Below are 21860 nucleotides of genomic sequence, written 5' to 3' on the forward strand. Positions count from 1 at the left end.
TGAATCATTGTAGCTTAGCCTTTGTCGAACATTGAGCTCCCTCGGCATGAATCCACATTACAAAATACTCGGAATACTAACCTTCAATACGGCAATGTCGTTGACCCAGGAATCACTGGCGTTGTATCCCTCGTGAGAACTGATGTCTGTCACTGTGTGTCTGGTACCCCCTTCGGTGACGCTGTTGGTACCAGCTAGCACCTCGTACGTGTCCTCGCTGCTGCCAAAAAGAACCAAGAGTGCGTCACATCTTTGCAGAAGAGAACTAGGTGTAACCTGGTACAGTTAGACAGAGCTATTTTCAGTTGGACAGCGCTTAATGAGGTACACTACGTGATCAAAAGTCTCCTGACAACCCCAAAAACATATCTTTTCATATTAGGTGCACTGTGCTGCCACCTACTGCCAGGTACTCCATATCAGCGACCTCAGTAGTCATTAGATATCGTAAGAGAGCAGAATGGGGAGGACTTCGAACGTGGTCAGGTCATTCGGTGTCACTTGTGTCATACGTTTGTACGCGAGATTTCCACACTCCTAAACATTCCTAGGTCCACTGTTTCCGATGTGATAGGAAGTGGAAACGTGAAGGTACACGTAATGTGATAGGAAGTGGAAACGTGAAGGTACACATACAGAACAAAAACGTAAAGGCCCACCTCGCCTATTGACTGACAGAGACCGCCGACAGTTGAAGAGGGTCGTAATGTGTAATAGGCACACATCTATCCAGATCATCACACAGGAATTCCAAACTACATCAGGATCCACTGCAAGTACTATGACAGTTAGGCGGGAGGTGAGAAAACTTGGATTTCATGGTCGAGCGGCTGCTCATAGGCCACACATCACACTGGTAAATGCGAAACGACACCTTGGTGTAAGGATCGTAAACATTGGACGACTGAACAGTGGAAAAACGTTGTGTGGAGTGACGACTCTCAGTACACAACGTGGCAATCCGATGGCAGGGTGTGGGTATGGCGAATGCCCAGTAACGTCATCTGCCAGTGAGTGTAGTGCTACCAGTAAAATTCGGAGGCAGTGGTGTTATGGTGTAGACGTGCTTTTCATGGAGAGGCTTTGCACCTCTTATTGTTTTGCGTGGCACTATCACAGCACAGGCCTACATTGATGTTTGAAGCACCTTCTTGCTTCCCACTGTTGAAGAGCAATTCAGGGATGGCGACTGCATCTTTCAACACGATCGAGCACCTGTTCATAATTCACAGCCTGTGGCTGAGTGGTTACACAACAATAACATCTTTGTACGAGGTGCATTCAAGTTCTAAGGCCTCCGATTTTTTTTCTCCGGACTCGAAAGAGATAGAAACATGCACATTGTTTTAAAATGAGGCCGCGTTCATTGTCAATACGTTCCAGAGATGGCAGCACCGTACGGCAGATGGAATTTTAACGCCAGCGGCGAGAATGAGAACTGTTTTAAATACTTAAAATTGCGACGTTTTCCTTACTTGAACAGCCTGCAATCATTCGTTTTCTGAATTTGCGTGGTGTGAAACCAATTGAAATTCCTCAACAGTTGAAGGAGACATGTGGTGATGGAGTTATGGATGCGTCGAAAGTGCGTTCGTGGGTGCGACAGTTTAATGAAGGCAGAACATCGTGTGACAACAAACCGAAACAACCTCGGGCTCACACAAGCCGGTCTGACGACATGATCGAGAAAGTGGAGAGAATTGTTATGGGGGATCGCCGAATGACTGTTGAACAGATCGCCTCCAGAGTTGGCATTTCTGTGGGTTCTGTGCACACAATCCTGCATGACGACCTGAAAATGCGAAAAGTGTCATCCAGGTGGGTGCCACGAATGCTGACGGACGACCACACGGCTGCCCGTGTGGCATGTTGCCAAGCAATGTTGACGCGCAACGACAGCACGAATGGGTCTTTCTTTTCGTCGGTTGTGACAATGGATGAGACGTGGATGGCATTTTTCAATCCAGAAACAAAGCGCCAGTCAGCTCAATGGAAGCACACAGATTCACCGCCACCAAAAAAAATTTCGGGTAACCGCCAGTGCTGAAAAAATGATGGTGTCCATGTTCTGGGACAGCGAGGGCGTAATCCTTACCCATTGCGTTCCAAAGGGCACTACGGTAACAGGTGCATCCTACGTAAATGTTTTGAAGAACAAATTCCTTCCTGCACTGCTACAAAAACGTCCGGGAAGGGCTGCGCGTGTGCTGTTTCACCAAGACAACGCACCCGCACATCGAGCTAACGTTACGCAACAGTTTCTTTGTGATAACAACTTTGAAGTGATTCCTCATGCTCCCTACTCACCTGACCTGGCTCCTAGTGACGTTTGGCTTTTTTCCAACAATGAAAGACACTCTCCGTGGCCGCACATTCACCAGCTGTGCTGCTATTGCCTCAGCGATTTTCCAGTGGTCAAAACAGACTCCTAAAGAAGCCTTCGCCGCTGCCATAGAATCATGGCGTCAGCGTTGTGAAAAATTTGTACGTCTGCAGGGCGATTACGTCGAGAAGTAACGCCAGTTTCATCGATTTCGGGTGAGTAGTTAATTACAAAAGAAATCGGAGGTCTTAGAACTTGAATGCACGTCGTAGTGGACTGGCCTGCACAGTCCTGACCTGAATCCTATAGAACACCTCTGGGATGTTTTGGAACGCCGATTTCGTGCCAGGCCTCACCGACCGACGCCAGTACCTCTACGCAGTGCAGCACTTCGTGAAGAATGGGGTGCCACTCCCCAAGAATCCTTCCATCATCTGATTGAACATATGCCTGTGAGAGTGGAATCTGCATCAAGGCAGGTTAATGGTGGGCCAACACCATATTGAATTCCAACATTACCGATGGAGGGTGCCACGAACTTTTTCAGCTAGGTATTCAGGTACTTTTAATCACACAGTGTGTGTTGTAGGATTATGTTATGCACAGGATTGCAGGGAAATGTGTTATACAAAAATAACGCAAGACTGATGTGGGCTTTAACTCGATAGTTCGTTAGAACACCACAGACATTTACTAGGCAAGGCCATATTGGAGGTGCTATGCTCTTACCATAGAAATTTTCGTTGCCAATTATGAGGGGACCAACAGCTCAACTTGGAAGCAGACCACAAGCAAGATGGCATTTTTCTTTAGTGCAGTTGTGGTTATAAACTGCTAAATCTGAAACAGATCCCTGCGTTCTTCGAACGAAATGTATCTATTTTGTACTGCAACAGTTTCAGACATGAGATTACGAATAAGTCGCTAGTAAAAAGTACAGGGTGTTCCATTTATCTGATAACCGCCTGCACGGGGTATTGCCACTGAAGCCGCGCCTGCCGGTCGAATGGGTCCCGGGGGACCACATTATCCCCCTCCATTTTTTTGTGGGTTTTTAGCCTGAAGGTCGTACAAAGATACGCGCCATGTCGGTCAGTGTCATTCGAGGAATGAAACAGCCGTGACGATTGAAATAGTCAAGCTTGCGAACGCAACCATGGCAAAAGCGAATTATTCAATTCCACAAGTGTTTATTTACGATTTGTATGTGCGCACAGTCCGCTCGTACTGTTCGAATATTGTTTGAACAGAAGTTTCCAGGTATTCGAGTTCCGAGTCATGATGCAGCTCACAAATTAGTGAATAAATTTCGTGAAACAGGAAGTGTTCAAGAGAGGAAGCATAAATGACGACGTACAGTGCTCACAGAAGCTAGTCTCGATAACATTGGATACCCCCTGGAAAATTCCCCTAAATATCTCTTACAAGGGGAAGGCCTCAGACACGGCCAACCGATTCGGCTCAAATTTAGCAGGTCGCTTGTGCACAACCTAAATCGAAGGAATCTAAGATATTTTGGGTCAACACCCCCGCGTTTTTGAGAAAATCACCCCTAAAGCTTATGACGAGCAATCGACTGAAATTGGCGGGATTGATAGACAATTGTAAATAGAGCATTTTTCATCATCAGGTATGGGGTCCGCAAACGCATACTTTTCCAGAAGTCGAGGTAAAAACTGCCGCTTCTGTAACCACAAGGTCAACGCTATTAGCCGACAGCGCCGATAGCGCCGGCACGGTAGCTCAGCGTGTTCGGTCAGAGGGTTAGCTACTCTCTGTAATTAAAAAAAAAAAAAAAAAAAAAAAACTGAGTGAACGGATCAACGACGAACCTGAACGGGTGTCATAAGACGTCCGCCCCGAACATATACAACGAACAAAATAGAGCAAAAATGAAATCAACAAAGAATTTAAAAAAAAATAGCGCAATGGCCAAGGTAACTGGCTGGGAATAGGAGATCCCGGGTTCGAATCTGGAAGAAACGTAACGGATGTTATTCTTTTCATTTGTATTTTTCCATATCTCAATTAATAGGGAAAGGAGGGTTAATAAGGTAAGTAAATCAATAAGGAATGATAATGAAAAGGTAGGCAAATAAATTTCTCAAACCTCTTAGGATAGTAAACAATTAAAATCTTACCCCAGGTCACTCTACAATGGCTCTTCCAGTCACTGTTACGTGTCCTCACTTTTCTTCGAACAACTAGATGGATGGTACTTGGCATATAAACATTCGAAACAAATATACTCACGGCACCAAGAACATCTAATGAATGCAATCTTTCGACAGCTACACTATTCCTCCCGAAGAGTTGGCGGAAAACAAACTTGGTTTACATTTAAAAATATATCTTTTTCGGGAATTAATTTTGATGCGTACCACGCATACGATATCATTGCCTGAAAAATCGGTGCCGAAAGTTGATTATGAATTATGCTGTGAATAGTTATTGCATCCGTGCGGTTGTGCAATTACCGCTGGGTTTCCAGAAGCACACTACAATTCTGACGCCTGGAAATAAAGTTTTTAACATAGCGATAGAAATAAATATCACACGGCTGGCACTGTATGCATTCACAAAACGTATTTCATTTGACGCATTAACGATGGAAAAATCGCTACATGTATTCTCGAGGTTCGCACAGCCTAATGACGGAAAACAACTCTTTCCCGCCGGCCGTGGTGGCCGAGTGGTTAAAGGCGCTACAGTCTAGAACCGCGCGACCGCTACGGTCGCAGGTTCGAATGCTGCCTCGGGCATGGATGTGTGTGATGTCCTTAGGTTAGTTAGGTTTAATTAGTTCTAAGTTCTAGGCGACTAATGACCTTAGAAGTTAAGTCGCATAGTGCTCTGAGCGAACTCTTTCCGACTGACTTCTATAAGGCTCGTGCTGGACACCTTCACTCTTCCAGTTTCGCAACTATGACGTGACGAAGAGGCAAGCGGGGCAACATAACTCTCCCCTTCGTGCATTCTGTCCCGTGCCTCGCTGTAAACAAGTTGTCGCGCGGTTAGCTATCTGTGATCCCTCGCGAGGAATCGGCAGCACTCTTACTCGGAGTTGTTTTCATGTGACAAGGCTTAAAAGTTTAATACTTTACTAACTCACGGCGTTTCGAAAATTAGTTTGCCTACCTTATTGTTATCATTCCTTATTGATTTACTTACCTTATTAACCCCCCTTTTCCTATAAACAGAGATATGGAAAAATACAAACGAAAAGAATAACATCCGCTAGGTTTCGTCCATATTCCAACCCGGGTTTTCCTGTCCCCAGCCAGTTACCTTGCCCGTTGTGCTATCGATGCTGTCGGCTGAAAGCGTTCACCTTGTAGACACAGAAGCGGCAATTGTAAAAGTTTCTTTTCTCGATTTCTGGAAAAGTTTGCGTTTGCGGACCCCATACTTGATGACGAAATATGTTCTATATACAATTATCTATCGATTCATCTAATTATGAGTTGATTGGTCGTCATAACATTTAGGGGTGATTTTCTCAAAATTGCGGGGGTGTTGACCCAAAATATCTTAGATTCTCTCGTTTTAGGTTGTACACAAGCGACCTACCAAATTTGAGCCGAATCAGTTGGCCGTGTCTGAGGCCTTCCCCCTGTTAGACTTCTTCAACAGCTAACAGAAATATCGTGCACATCTGTACAAAGAGGTGCTGAGTTGCTTGGGCTAAGGTCCCTAATAAGTGTCAGCAGCACAAGAACTTCGACCTGGTGATTCTGTGCAAAGGGCTAAGTTTTGCGAACGGGTTTAAAAACAAGTGCATGTCGGTGAAATGAATCCTTATCTCATTCTTTTTTATAGATGAAGCTTGGTTCCATTTTCAAGGGTATGTTAATTCCCAAAACTATGGAGCGCAGGTAGACCTGTTGTGGTGTCAGCGCCAGACACCACACTTGCTAGGTGGTAGCCTTTAAATCGGCTGCGGTCCGTATTATACGTCGGACCCGCATGTCGCCACTATCAGTGATTGCAGACCGAGCGCCGCCACACGGCAGGTCTAGAGAGACTTCCTAGCACTCGCCCAGTTGTACAGCCGACTTTGCTTGCGATGGTTCACTGACAAATTACGCTCTCATTTGCCGAGACGATAGTTAGCATAGCCTTCAGCTACGTCATTTGCTACGACCTAGCAAAGCGCCATTACCAGTTACTATTGATGCTGTAAAACATGTACCGTCAAGAGCGATGTTCACCATTTACGGATTAAAGTTAAGTTCCAACAGCTACGTCCTTTTTTGCTAAAGTCTAACTTCCTTGTCTTGTTCCAGACCTCACGCCAGCCTGCATGAGCTAAAACGCGTGCCTTTCGGCTTCCTCTCCTAGTGGGTTGGCTCTCTCGCCAATCCACAACACCTGTTGTGCATCATGAAGAACTCTTCCATTATCAGAAAATAGGGGTGTGGTGCCCAGTTAGTGGTGACAGAATGGTTCAAATGGCTCTGAGCACTATGGGACTCAACTGCTGAGGTCATTAGTCCCCTAGAACTTAGAACTAGTTAAACCTAACTAACCTAAGGACATCACACACATCCATGCCCGAGGCAGGATTCGAACCTGCGACCGTAGCGGTCTTGCGGTTCCAGACTGCAGCTCCTTTAACCGCACGGCCACTTCGGCCGGCAGTGGTGACAGAATAGTAAGTCCAGTTTTGTTTTTTTAATGAAACAGTTACAAGTGAAAGATATGTGGAAAACATTTTGCGAACTTTTTTAAATAAACTGAGTGAAAGAGAACGCAGTTTCGCATTTTTTGAACAGGATTCGGCAGGGGCTCATATGGCAAATGTTTCTTTGTTCGCTATTCATGATATGTTCGATGAAAGAGTGATTAGTAACAATACCTTGCCCGTTAGAAGTCTTTTTATTTGTGGGGTGCACCGAAGGACAAAGTGCACACAACAAATCCTCACACGATACAGGAACTCAAGAATAACATCTGTGAGTCAAATGGTTCAAATGGCTCTGAGCACTATGGGACTTAACTTCTGAGGTCATCAGTCTCCTAGAACTTAGAACTACTTAAACCTAAATAACCTAAGGACATCACACACATCCATGCCCGAGGCAGGTTTCGTATCTGCGACCGTATCGGTTTCGCGGTTCCACAATGTAGCGCCTAGAACCGCTCGGCCATTCCGGCTGGCAACCTGTGAATCAATTAATTCAAAATCTCAGTGAGAATTACATCATGTGATCAATAATTTCTTGGGTAGATGTCAGAAATGCGTGGAAAATAATGGCAGGCAGTTGCAGCATCTCCTTGCGTGACATGGGTAAGTACAAAATTTATTTGCTTATATTTGAAATGTTATCGTGTCGTGCCGTAGCAGTAGACGGGCGCCACGGGCTCTGATGGTTCAAAAATGGTTCAAATGGCTCTGAGCTCTATGGGACTTAACAGCTAAGGTCATCAGTCCCCTAGAACTTAGAACTACTTAAACCTAACTAACCTAAGGACATCACACACATCCATGCCCGAGGCAGGATTCGAACCTGCGACCGTAGCGGTCTCGCGGTTCCAGACTGACGCGCCTAGAACCGCACGGCCACACCGGCCAGCCGGGCTCTGATCTCACGGTCAACTTTGCGCTCGCTGCCCGGCATCTACTGCGCCGCAAAGGCGGTGATCAGATAAATGGAACAATCTGTAAAACGATATTTTGTTCAACTAGAGCCGTGAAACGGTAGTACTACAATATTCGTCTCTTCTTGGCGAGTCTGATTATCTGCAACAATGTTGTACGGACTGGCAAAGTCCACCTCAGGTAGCTAACAAACGATTCCATGTCTCAGACAGCCTCAGGCAACTCCAGGAATTTACACTTTGCATTCCCTTGACTATCTAAAAGGATCGTAATATTTTTGATACCTTAAGTTCAGAATTGCAAAGGGTTTCGGTTGCTGCATAGGGCTTTTTCGCAAAGTGATTCTAACGAGACAGAAAATTATACAAAACGTGTACATTAAAAAATATTATGAAGGAAACTTGACAATTAAGGTACTCCAAAGATTATAATGAATTATCTTAATCTTCTGCACTAAGAAGAATGTCTCTGTTTGTAACTTTTTTTTTCCTTTTGGCTACTGCCTGAGAGTACTTTCTGCGCGGCATCCAGCAGTAGCCATATGTCATTGCGCCATCCCATTGGCCCTGGAAGATCAGTTCCATTTCTTTAGTATTTTGATGGAACCACTTCCCTGTCTGTCACTCACAGCACACAGACTGTACGGGAAAAGCTTCGGGAGATTCCAGGAATCGCGGTCTCCAGCTCAATGAGGCGCCCAGTGGTTTGTAATTATCCAGCACGGTTCTTTCTGTTTCCTCACCGAGTGGGGAGGCGCAGTGGTTACCTCCCTGGACTTGCATTCGGGAGGACGACGGTTCAGACCTGCGTCCGGCCATCTGATAATGGTTTTTAGTTATTTCCCTAAATGCCAGGATGGTTCCTCTGACTGGGTGCAGCCGATTTCGTTGCCCACTCTTGACTCATTCCGAGCTCTTGGTTCGTCTGTAAAGACCTAGATATCGACGGTACGTTAAGCCATAACTTTCCCTCCTTTTCTTGCCATATTCTCGTAATTAGAGCCTTTGTAGTTGCTGAAACACGTGTTCACAACTTCTTTAAAGGATATACAAGCAGACCTTCCCGTGAATTTAATTTTGTCTTCGAATGTTGGGTCTTTCGTTAGTTTCCGAATGTCAGGACCGACGAAAATTCCTATTCGATTAGCTTCTGACAGCTGCGTAAACTTAACTTGTCACAAACTTGACATCATCTTTTGGTAAGGCTTTCATAAATTGTTCCATAATGCCAAGTATTGTGCGAAACGAAAGGAAACTACATTCTCAACGAGTGGTATCTCACGCCAACTCCCGTACCAGTCTCACAGTAGCGCTCGTACCAAACTGCCTCGGGCATCTGATCTGTAAATTTCAGTCTCGAACCAACGTGCACGGAAGTTAGCTGTGACCTTGCTGCAGTATGTATACAATTTGGGCATCCTCCCTTTTACCAAGGAATTCCTTCAGGACTGGGATCGCAGTGACCGAACCCCTTTCGCAGGTGCTACTTTCGATGGAACTCTGCTAGGACTATTAAGAAGGTTGTAAATAGGGTGGAAAGGCTTCCCAAGTTTTCGCAGTAAGAGCAAGCATAGGAAAGCCTAGAAAAAGTGTAAGTGGTATAGACCGCGACCAAATATTGCCACATGAATAGGTAGATGGTGGTGATAGGGCTGCCATGCATGGGCATATTCTGGCTAATTCCATTCTTCCTGTGGCCCTCCACCGCAGGAGCTCTGGTAGGCGTCTTCTGTGTGCCATATTGCACCATCTGTGACTGTGTACACAGCGATTGTGGATATGGGACTACCTATCAAACACTACTCCGATTGACAGGTGCCCTGACATCATCGTTGGCGTGGTTTTCCGTTGACCGTGTTCGTCCAGAATACGATAGTACGGACATCTGTTGTCAGTTTGTATGATTATAACGTGAATTAGACACAGGATTTGGAAGTAGAGGTTTGCTGCTTTAATTTTGGAAACCGGCGTACACAAACCTGTTACGATCTATTGTGAGCTACAGCTTATGAGCCATCGGCATCATCTGCCGATGTAAAACTAGCTGTGCTGTGGAAACGTTGTCGTTATAATCCAGAAGATTTAACGGGAACCTGATTATTTATTTTATTTATTTATTTATTTATTTATTGTTCCGTGGGACCACATTTAGGAGAAGTCTCCATGGTCATGGAACGAGTCAATACATGAAATTATAACACGATTGTAGAAACACATAAAATGAAACAAGTCGTTAGTTTAAATAAAGAAAATCAAGAATGTAACACTGGAATTTGCTTAATTTTTTATCTCTTCCAGGAGCTCCTCGACAGAATAGAAGGAGTGAGCCATGAGGAAACTCTTCAGTTTAGACTTAAAAGTGTTTGGGCTACTGCTAAGATTTTTGAGTTCTTGTGGTAGCTTATTGAAAATGGATGCAGCAGAATACTGCACTCCTTTCTGCACAAGAGTCAAGGAAGTGCATTCCACATGCAGATTTGATTTCTGCCTAGTATTAACTGAGTGAAAGCTGCTAACTCTTGGGAATAAGCTAATATTGCTAACAACAAACGACATTAAAGAAAATACATACTGTGAGGGCAATGTCAAAATTCCCAGACTATTGAATAGGGGTCGACAAGAGGTTTTCGAACTTACACCATACATAGCTCGAACAGCCCGTTTTTGAGCCAAAAATACCCTTTTTGAATCAGAAGAATTACCCCAAAAAATAATACCATATGACATAAGCGTATGAAAATATGCGAAGTATACTACTTTTCGTGTTGAAATGTCACTTATTTCAGATACTGTTCTAATGGTAAATAAAGCGGCATTTAGTTTCTGAACAAGATCCTGAACATGGGCTTTCCACAACAGCTTACTATCTATCCGTACGCCTAGGAACTTGAACTGTTCCGTCTCGCTTATAACATGCCCATTCTGTCTGATTAAAATGTCAGTTCTTGTTGAATTGTGGGTTAGAAACTGTAAAAACTGAGTCTTACTGTGATTTAGCATCAAATTATTTTCCACAAGCCACGAACTTACTTCATGAACTACATTATTTGATAATGTTTCAATATTACACACAAGATCCTTCACTACCAAGGTGGTGTCATCAGCAAACAGAAATATTTTTGAATCACCTGTAATACTAGAAGGCATATCATTTACATAAATAAGGAACAGCAGTGGCCCCAGCACCGACCCTTGGGGAACGCCCCATTTAACAGTGCCCCATTGGGACTGAACATCATTACCACTCTCAATATTGCGGAGGATTACCTTCTGCTTTCTGTTCTTAAAGTAGGAGGCGAACCAATTGTAAGCTACTCCCCTTACTCCATAATGTTCCAACTTCTGCAGTAATATTTTGTGGTCAACACAGTCAAAAGCCTTCGTTAAATCAAAGAAAACACCTAACGTTCTCAACCTTTTATTTAATCCGTCCAAAACCTCACAGAGAAAAGAGAATATAGCATTTTCAGTTGTTAAGCCATTTCTAAAACCAAACTGTACATTTGACAGCAAATTATGTGAATTTAAATGCTGCAGTAACCTTGTATATACAAGCCTCTCGATAACTTTAGCAAACACCGATGGCATAGAAATAGGTCTATAATTGTCAACATTATCCCTGTCTCCCTTTTTATAAAGTGGCTTCACTACCGAGTACTTTAATCGGTCAGGAAACCGACCACTGCTAAAGGAAAAGTTACAGATATGGCTAAGTACTGAGCTAATATACGTGGAACAATACTTCAGTATTCTGCTAGATACCCCGTCATATCCATGAGAGTTCTTGGTCTTTAGTGATTTAATTATTAACTCAATCTCCCTCTTGTCAGTATCATGGAGGAGCATTTCAGGTAACAGTCTCGGAACACTTTTTTCTAAGAGCGCTATATGATTCCCTGTTGGGACTAGGTTTCTATTTAGTTCACCTGCTATATTCAGAAAGTGATTATTAAGTACTGTACATATATGCGACTTATCAGCAACACGGACATCCCCACTACGCACTGATTCTATATCCTCGACCTGTCTCTGCAGACCAGCCACTTCCTTTACGACTGACCATATGGTTTTAATTTCATCCTGAGACTTAGCTATTCTATCTGCATACCACATACTTTTTGCCTTCCTAATAACTTTTTTAAGCACCTTACAATACTGTTTGTAATGGGCTGCTGCATTTAGATTTTGACTGTTTCTAACGTTTTGATATAATTGCCACTTTGTTCTACAAGATATTCTTATCCCTTTAGTCAGCCACCCAGGCTGCCTGTTTGTGCTAGTACCCTGTTTTAAACGTTCTAACGGAAAGCAACTTTCAAAGAGCACGAGAAAAGTCTTGAGGAAAGCATTATATTTATCGTCTACTGTATCAGCACTATAAACATCTTGCCAATCTTGTTCCTTGATAAGGTTTACAAAAGTCTGTACAGCAACTGGATCAGCTTTCCTAAAAAGTTGGTAACTATATTTAACATGTGTTGAAGCACAAAAATCTTTTAGACTTAAAATTTGTGCATCATGATCTGAAAGGCCATTCACCTTTTTGCTAACAGAATGCCCTTCTAATAATGACGAATGAACAAAAATATTGTCTATGGTTGTTCTACTGTTCCCTTGCACTCTCGTTGGAAAGAATACGGTTTGCATAAGATTATATGAATTAAGGAGGTCTACCAGCATCCTTTTCCTTGAACAATCACTTATACAATTAATATTGAAGTCACCACATATAACTAACTTTTTGTATTTCCTATAAAGTGAACCAAGAACCTCCTCTAGCTTTAGCAAAAATGTTGTGAAATCGGAGTCTGGGGATCTATAAATAACAACAGTAAGAAGTTTAGCTCCACTAAATTTAACCACACCTGCACAACATTCAAACACCTTTTCAGTGCAGTACTTTGAAACATCAATTGACTCAAATGGGATACCGTTTTTCACATACATGGCTACTCCCCCACACCGCAAAGAGCTCCTAGAAAAGCTGCCAGCCAACCTGTATCCTGGTAAAGGAAGCCTCTGAATTATCTCCTTATTTAAGAAGTGTTCAGATATACCAATAATTTCAGAGTCAACATCTATAAGCAGTTCACTAACTTTATCTCGAATACCTTGTATATTTTGATGAAATATACTAATTCCCTCATTAATCGGATACCCAAGCTTTGTAGAAAGTGGTTTCTTTGTTAGAGAGACTTCCCTTAAGCAGGAATACCTATCAGCTGACTTCAATCTAAAAAAGGTACAGCTCTAACACCCACAACTACCGGAATTTTCCCATGAGTGATCCCACCACCCCCACCTATGCTGTCACCTATAAGTTTTGCCAACCTCCCCTTCCCATACCTGTTGAGGTGCAGGCCATGTCTAGTGAAACCCGTCCTACTGATAGACTCCACCGACACCACTGAAATGTGACTCATGCCTTCTGTCATCAGCGCACCCCCAAGTCTCATGTTATTACGCCTGACGGCTATATTAAGATGAGGCCGATCGTGACGCTGAAACAGTTCCACGAAATGCACATTCGTGTTGCCAGTCTGAGTGGCTATCTTTTCCAGGTCACCATCTATGTCATACTTCCCATCCCTATCAATACTATTACCAGCCCCACCCACAATCACTACCTGATCCTCTTTAGTAAAATCCCTACATAACCCCCCTATGTTAAAAGTCACCTGAGCCAATCCTGCATTAGGCTTCACAATGCTGGTGACCTGGTACTCACTCCCCAAAACTTCCTGCAACTGCTGGCCTACACCTCTACCATGAGAACTACCTAACAGCAGAACCTTCTTCTTTCTCTTAGACTTTGCAACTGTCCTAGCCACCGTAACTGCTGAGGTCTGCTGCATACTTCCTACATCTACAGCTACTAGAGATTCCTCTCCACTAGACTCTGACAGTTGGTCATATCTATTACAAACACCAATAGTAAAACTATCTGAAAATCTCCTTCTCCTAGCAGATCTCTTGCCAACAGCCAGCTCCCATTCCCCAACCCCCTTCTCCCTCCTCATCCTATCTAGCTCCTCCTGTGCGTTTTTCAACTGCACCTGAAGGGCACAGATCTTACGCTCCTGCTCCTCTATCAACTTACTCTTGCTACATAACCTGCAGTTCCAGGAGAGGATCTCACCAGAATGCCCACTGGCTTCCCCACTGCATTCCCCCCAGTGAAAATACTTCGAACAAGTCTCACACCGCAATCCACTACTCACGAACCTACGGCAAAGCCCACACTTCTCACTCATGGTAAAATTTTACAATTATTGAAACAAGAAAACAACTTTATCTAAGTTCCGCTACTACAATAAGAGGATGTTAAAAACTGACTACAATTATCACAAACTTGCTCTACAAGGGAAGTAACTACTATTATTGAAAGTATTAATCAACAACAAATGAGAATATAACAAAATACTAACACAGAAAGAAAATCAAACGTCTAATGACAGTAACGAAACTGAAAGCAGTTCGCAAAAATGTCTTCTGAAGTTATTTCACCGGAAAACACCAAGAACACCGGTTGAAGACCACTAAAGTTCCTAAATAAAATACTGTACACAAACAATTAATTAGTACTTAGCTTTCGATGCGCCGCTACAGCTGCAACTGGTCAGCGCGGAATGTAAACACGGGTAAGAGGTTAAGTTGCTCGATACGAAACACTCACAAATATCAGGCCACAACACACGAAATGCAGAGGTGAATGAAGAAACCACTAATAAGTCACTTATATAGTAAATATTATCACAAAAACAGTTAAAATATATATCTGAAAACTAAAAATAGATGAAAACTTAGAGAGCGATCTCACACGCAGTCACGCGTTACTTTAGCTGAAATATATGAGGGCTCTCTTCCAACACCTGCCCAACTGTAAAAGGAGAAAAAGTAACACGGCATGGTTTGGTGGCACTGCATACCAGTTCCATTACCGCATTCAGCTTCAAGAACGGCGACTGAAAATTATTTGGAAGGTAAAACTGACATATATCTCACTAAGTGACAGATTGCATATGCAGTGCATCACACCGTAAACCAACCAACCACACGTTTCGTTCCACTATTACATCTTGTGTGTATTATTTATCTGTATAGCAATTGGATAAGTGTTACTTGATACGACCAAAACTGTGCAGTGTAAGTTAAGTTAGGGAAAATTCGAAATGCACCATCACTACAGGGTGAAAAAACTTCTTTGAGAATACGATTTTGTGGTGACTTTAAAAAATTTAAGGTTACATATGAAGTCTGTATTCGTGCATTAGTTTCCAAGACTATATCGATTTTAAAAGCAATGGATGCAGAGTTGAGCAGGGACATGTTTTTCCCAAAATTACATTCATTTTCGACCACATCATCACAAAAATTCTTAAGTTGAAGTACAGAATACCTTCAAGATCATGCCCTAGATATATGCTTTGTCAATTTTGCAGTTGTTTGATGCAAACCGCATCTATATCCGATGGATCGTTCAAGAGTCGCTTGAATTTAAAATGAATAGCGCATCAGAATTCATGGAGGGAATTGGTAGCCATGTTGGACCATTGTCACGCAAGGGTTGTGAGGAAGAAGGCATGAGTCGGCTGCATGACTCCCGAAGAAGGGATAAACCGAGGCGTCTGAAACGTTCTGGATACTTGGCATAGGGATACTTCCGTTAAAACTGAAAAGTAAGACGCAATTTTAGTGAGAAGACACCCTTCTGCTGCAGCTGTAGGGACTTCGCTCTGGGCCTGAAGCAAACTCTTAGATAAAAGGATTCCCCAGTGAGTTTAAGTTTTAGTTACTGGTGCGGCTTGTCACAGCAGTTAAATTATGGATATAAGGAAGAGTGATGTTTCTGACGTCACAATCCCCCAAAAAGTTATAAATAGAGGTAGCGTCTAATTATTCTCGGCAGTTCACGAAGCGTGTTGACTGAAGACAGAACTTCAGCTAATAGCAGCTCAGGCTTCGCGACACATTACCCTATTTTGTTAGATCACCAGACGTCTGCAGTGAATAACTATGAACAGTCTCGTGGGCAATGACTTTAATTGCTGATTTAAAACGATACTTCTCCCTGTGTCAGTCACTACAGTTTTACACCTGGGTAGATCAGACGAACATAGTTTATACCAGGCCATACCTAGCGTCTCACACTAGTACTGGTAAGTAGGACTCTGCTTATTATGTCACTGTGCATATATTCAGTGCTGTAGTAGATAATTCGGTAGTAATGTAGATGGTAAGCCGTACTAGAACTATCATGGTGCTTCTGCTTCAAAGTCCTTCATGAAGCACATTTTATTTGGTATCGGCCCGGGGTCGCTAGATCGTAAAAGCTACGGTGTGAAGCATCGGTAAATTCTCTGGCAAGATGTTTTTCTCTTTGATTTGGAACTGTTACCGATGTACACCTACTGAATTGGAAGAGCCATGACCTTGACAATATAGTTTTGTTTTTACCAGATCCGTTAGATATTTGTTTGCTAGTCAACCATCCTATTCAGAGGTGCATAATTTCATTCAAAGGCTGTGTATTTATCACCAGCGGGAGCGCAACGTCAGAGAGAGTGCCGACCAGGCAATGCAGGTAGCTAACCATCCTCATCCGGACCGAACTGTAAAAGCATCAAGTAGGTCCACTTTAGAGTTAGATCCTGTGGGCCTGTTATTCCTGCCAGTTATGGCTGCAGTGACATTGCGTGTTTTCTGTACTTTTCTCCTATCAGTTAAAAATCGATGCATAATCATTAACGGACAAGGTGAAATAGACTACAAACTGTGTTCCATTATTATGAAATACCTCGAAAAACACCGTCTGTAGACCCATGAACAGGACGGATTCAGAAAATATCGTTCTTGTGGAACACAACTGGCTCTTTATTCACACTTGGTTATGAGTGCTACTGACAATGGATCACAAGTGGGTAACAAATTTCTAGATTTTCAGGAGGAATTTGACACCATTTCTTACAAGCGGCTTCTGTTCAGCTGCACACGTACTGAGTACCGTCTCAGGTGTGTGAATGGAGATGTGGTTCCGTCAGCAAGCTCACAGATCATAGTAATTGATGGGGAGTCATCTAATTATAACGAAATCATAGCTGTGGCTCTCCAAGGAACATTTTACGCCCTCTGATTTTGTTAATGCATATAAAAAATTTAGAGGCGATGTGAACATCCCTTTTAGATTGTCTGTAAAAGATGTCATCGTTTATGATCTAGTGAAGTCATTAGAAGATCAAAATGAGTTACAAATTAATTCAGATAAGCTATGTGGATGGTGTGAAAATTGACAGTTAATTCTGACCAATAAAATTTAATAGGTGCTCAATATGTGTACATATGAAAGTCTGTTAAATTTCGGTTACATGATAAATCACGGTTGTCGATTCACTAAATAAATCCCTGGAAATTACAATTACGAACAACTTTAATTGAAATATCATGGTTTATTGGTTGGCTGTCAGGAGCTGCAATAAACCTACTAGACTCCTTACACTACATCTGTCCATTCTCTTTTATAGTACGTACTTCTTCGCAGTATGGGATCCTTACCAGATAAGACAATCGGAGGCATCGAAAAAGTTCAAAGAAGGGCAGCTCGTGTTCTATTATTAAGAAATAGGGGAGGTACTGTCCCAAATATGATAATTACGATCACCAACTTTCTCCTTCGAATGCCGGACTATTTTGTTTACTCCCACTAAGACGAGTACAAGGTGATAAAATAAGAAAAGCCATAGCTCGCAAAAAATATTTAAGTGCACATTTTTGCATGTTCTTTTCTAGAGTGGAACAGTAGAGATATAATTTGAAATTAGTTTTAGGTACCCTCAGCTAAAATCCAACTGTGAATTGCAGAGTAATTATATATATGTCAATCATTTAGTTATGCTACATAAAACAGTCTTGTAGAATCTACACAATGAACAGTCTGTGGTACTGCAACAGAACGGTGAAGTATTTCTCTGTTATGTAGGTGGAAACACTGATCTGTTTCAGCAATTTGGTAAAATAATAATAATGTTGAGAAACAGAGAGTATGGTCTCACATCATCCTGTCTCCAGTGTGCGAAAGTGGTAACATAGCGCATATGCTGGCAAGCTATCAGCCAAGTAAATGTTATCAATTCGTAGTACTTTTGTGTTGGTTCAGTTGCTGAGGCCAATGTGAAGGGATGCCAAGTGTTCTGTGACAGAAAGCCAAGCAACTGCCGGCAGAATGTGACTACTCTGAAATATTTCGAAATTCAATAATAATTCACAGTTTCATTGTAACACAAAAATAATCATATCAGGATATACATGGGACTGCAATGCATGTATTCATATATAGATATTATGAACATGACAAAAACTATACAAGTACCCGCAGTAAACGAATAATATTAAATTAGAAAATTGCAATTAAAGCAGTTGAACGCTTCATGAGATCTTATGAAACCAGGTATTTGATGATAGCTTAGGACACTAGCTCTCATTACTGAGACACACACATTTTTACGTATTTCATCTATCAGGTTACTAAGGATTTTATATCCTTTTAATTATATAAATATGTCACATCAACGTATTCTTCAAAGTTACATATCAAATGAATGTAGCATCGCAACCTGTATGCCTCTATCTAGTTAGCCATGTAATAAATGTGTAGAGTTTTACTTAAATTCTAATTTATTTAATTGAATGTTTATTCGGCCTGTATTAAAAACACTCGCATTTTGAAAGTGGTAGTTTGCATATATGATTTGATATCATCACTGACTAGAGCATGAGAAGATATATCTATTGAGAAGGCCAACTTTATTGTTTTCCATGTTTCAACGACTTCATCTGTTATTTGTCGTAAGCGTGTCTGTGTAAAAATAAGTTTTAACTAATTACGCTTAAACTTTTATGTATATACCTACGTGTGTGGTCTGCAGGGGACTGTCAAAGTAAGACCTTTCGTTTCAACATGTACGACGTATTTCTAACTGATGTCTGTTTTAAATTGTGGTCCATTTTCTATGTTTTAAGCTCGTCGTGAATTTTGGAGCGGGAACCGAAGGTTTGAAAATGCCAGCGAATGGTCACTCGTGGTCATTCTGAGTCGAGTGATCATTCTGGGCAGCATGCGTCTGGCGATCCGTCTGTATTGATCGGTCTTGAGTTAACGTGTTGCGGAGCTGATAGAGTGGTTTGAGACGTGTATAAGCGACAGATTTTAGGCGGAAAGCAACCCCACAGGCACTTTAATATTCGTTCGTATTTGGAAAAAGTCTGAGCCAAGTGGGACTTCATTACCAAGAGCTGAGTCTGACTTTAACATTTCGCGAGCGTTACATGATGTGCAGTACCGAGCTTTAACTTATTTCGGTTGTATTTTACAATAATTACTGGATGGAGTGTGGGAATCGACGAATAATTCAGAGAATTTTAGCATGCTGAACAGCATAGAGGATTTTATGTATTTAAGAGGTGGAGAAAGTTTTTTGCGTTTAGTGTAACAGAAGGTGGCTCTGTTTTCGCATACCAGTGATGTTTAGACAGCATTTGGAGAATCTGTTATCGTTATAATTTAGCATTCAAGTAAACGTTACAACATTTGATTATTCTTATAATTTTATTTTCATGTTCAAGTAAATTTTTGTAGAACTACCGTTTTTAAGACTTCATTGCTCTGACTGACTGTGTAAATTCAACGTAATCCATTTAGTGCCTTGTAAAGTACATCAGTTGTTCTGCGAAATACAACACCTGTTTCATCATTGTTATTTCGTTACAACCCGTTTTAATTTACAAAATTCGCATTACATGCGAATGTTTGGATTACCAGACTGAAGGAGCACAGGTTACACAACTATTTCTTGCAGCAAGTGCAGCTTCTGCGAGTGAAAGCAGAAGTGTACAGCTCAGTTCCAGTATGACTGTATCGAGCCACAATTTTAAATAGTGCTGTGCATCGCCCAACTGTGTTCAGTGCTGAATCTCGTCTCAGGGAGCGTTAGTACACATTAAGGCGCAAAATTTTCCACTATTTCGTATATTTCACATAGAAAGATACTCACACTTCGACACAGTGAGCTGCAGTGAGTGCCCAGTCTTGGTTCAAGATGGTGGCGCCGCACCAGTGTGTTGCGTTCTTCTGCAGCGACACCTGAAACACAAAGAGCTGTAGTGGCTCCGAACATCGGAAACAGCGTCGAACTGTACAGGCCGTACCGTCACCGTTACCTTCAGCATCTACAGCTACACTCCGCAAGCACTTTACGGTATGTGGAGGGGGAAACTTCTTGTATCACTATTGTTGGAGCCATGAACGATAGTGATCGAGTTTAGGCTAGTTCTGCGCATCAGTGATGACGTCATCCTCTGACAACCAATGAACGTTGACTAGTTTTCCCAGTGCTCTGCTGTGAATGTCTTGGCCAGTGCGAGTGCTGTGTTTGTGGCAGTTATTTGGTGATGATTTCTTTTTTTTTTTTTTTTGATCTGGATGCAAGTGAAGAGGTTGATGAATTAGCGTCCAGCATTTATCTAAACATTTAAAAATGCATTTGATGATTTCACCTATCTTCAGTCAGTTTGGCTTCATATTCAGCCAATCTGAACTTTGGTAAAAAGATGAGTTTTAACATATTGTAGCAAAATGATGATAATCTCCTTTTTCTTCTCGTGCCACTCCAGGATTAGGCCTAGGGCTTGTTCCAGTCTCACCATCTCATCCTCACTCTTCCCACTCTTGCCACATGGTTTATAATCCATATCGTTTCGCAATTTCTTTTGATCTTCTGATGACTTTATTAGTCGATTAACGTCAGCGTCATCTGCAAACAGCCCACGACGGCTGCTCAGATTGTCTCCCAAATCGTTAATATAGATAAGGGTCAGCAAAGGGCCTACAACACAACCTTGGGGAACGCCAGAAATCACTTCAGTTTTACTCGATGACCTTCCGTCAGTTACTACGTACTGTGACCTCTCTGACAGGAAATCACAAATCCAGTCACGTAACTAAGACGATATTCCATCAGCACGCAATTTCACTACAAGCCACTTGTGTGTTACAGTGTCAAAAGCCTTCCCGAAATCCAGAAATTCGGAATCGATCTGAAATCCCTTTCCAATAGCACTTAACACTTCATGCGAATAAAGAGCTAGTTGTGTTTAACAAGAACGATGTTTTCTAAATCCATGTTGAGTCTGAGTCAACAGACAGTTTTCTTCGAGATAATTCATAGTGTTCTAACACAGTATATGTTCCAAGATCCTGCTGCATATCGACGTTAATGATATGGGCCTGTAATTAAGTGGATTACTCCTACCTTTCTTGAATATTGGTGTGACCTGTGCAACTTCCCAGTCTTTGTGCACGGATCTTTCGTCGAGCGAACGGTTGTATATGATTGTTAAGTATGGAGCTAATGCATCAGCATACTCCGAAAGGAACCTGATTGGTATACAGTCTGGACCAGAAGACTTGCTTTTATTAAGTGATTTAAGTTGCTTCACTACTCTGGGGATATTTAATCCTACGTTACCCATGTTGGCAGCTGTTCTTGGTTTGAATTCTGGAATATTACCTTCGGCTTCTTTTGTGAAGGCATTTCGGAAGGCTGTGTTAAGAAACTGTGCTTTGGCAGCACTGTCTTCGATAGTATCTCCATTGCTATCGTACAGAGAAGGCATTGATTGTTTCTTGCCGCTAACATATTTCACATAAGACCGGAATCTCTTTAGATTTTCTTCCAGGTTTCAAGAAAAAAGTTTCATTGTGGAAACTATTATAATCATCTCGCATTGAAGTCCGCGCTAAATTTCGAGCTTCTGTAAAAGATCGCCAATCTTGGGGATTTTGCGTGTGTTTAAATTTGGCATGTTTGTTTCGTGGTTTCTGCAACACTGTTCTGACCCATTTTGTATACCAAGGAAGATCAGCTCCGTCCTTTGTTAATTT

General features: G+C 42.1%; 1 protein-coding gene across 1 annotated transcript in view; it reads right to left on the minus strand.

Moving 5' to 3' along the window:
* The window catches only part of LOC124597583 (trypsin-like), a 54059-nt gene extending 33391 nt beyond the window's left edge, over positions 1-20668 (minus strand). Inside the window, exons 1-3 of the mRNA XM_047135946.1 lie at positions 20621-20668; positions 19972-20060; positions 82-220 (exon numbers count right to left, since the gene is read on the minus strand). Of these exons, the coding sequence (XP_046991902.1) occupies positions 82-220; positions 19972-20060; positions 20621-20668 (276 nt within the window). The remainder of the gene's footprint in view (positions 1-81; positions 221-19971; positions 20061-20620) is intronic.
* Between the last annotated feature and the right edge of the window lie 1192 nt (positions 20669-21860).

Source organism: Schistocerca americana, chromosome 1, assembly GCF_021461395.2.
Source record: "Schistocerca americana isolate TAMUIC-IGC-003095 chromosome 1, iqSchAmer2.1, whole genome shotgun sequence".
Classification (NCBI taxonomy): domain Eukaryota; kingdom Metazoa; phylum Arthropoda; class Insecta; order Orthoptera; family Acrididae; genus Schistocerca; species Schistocerca americana.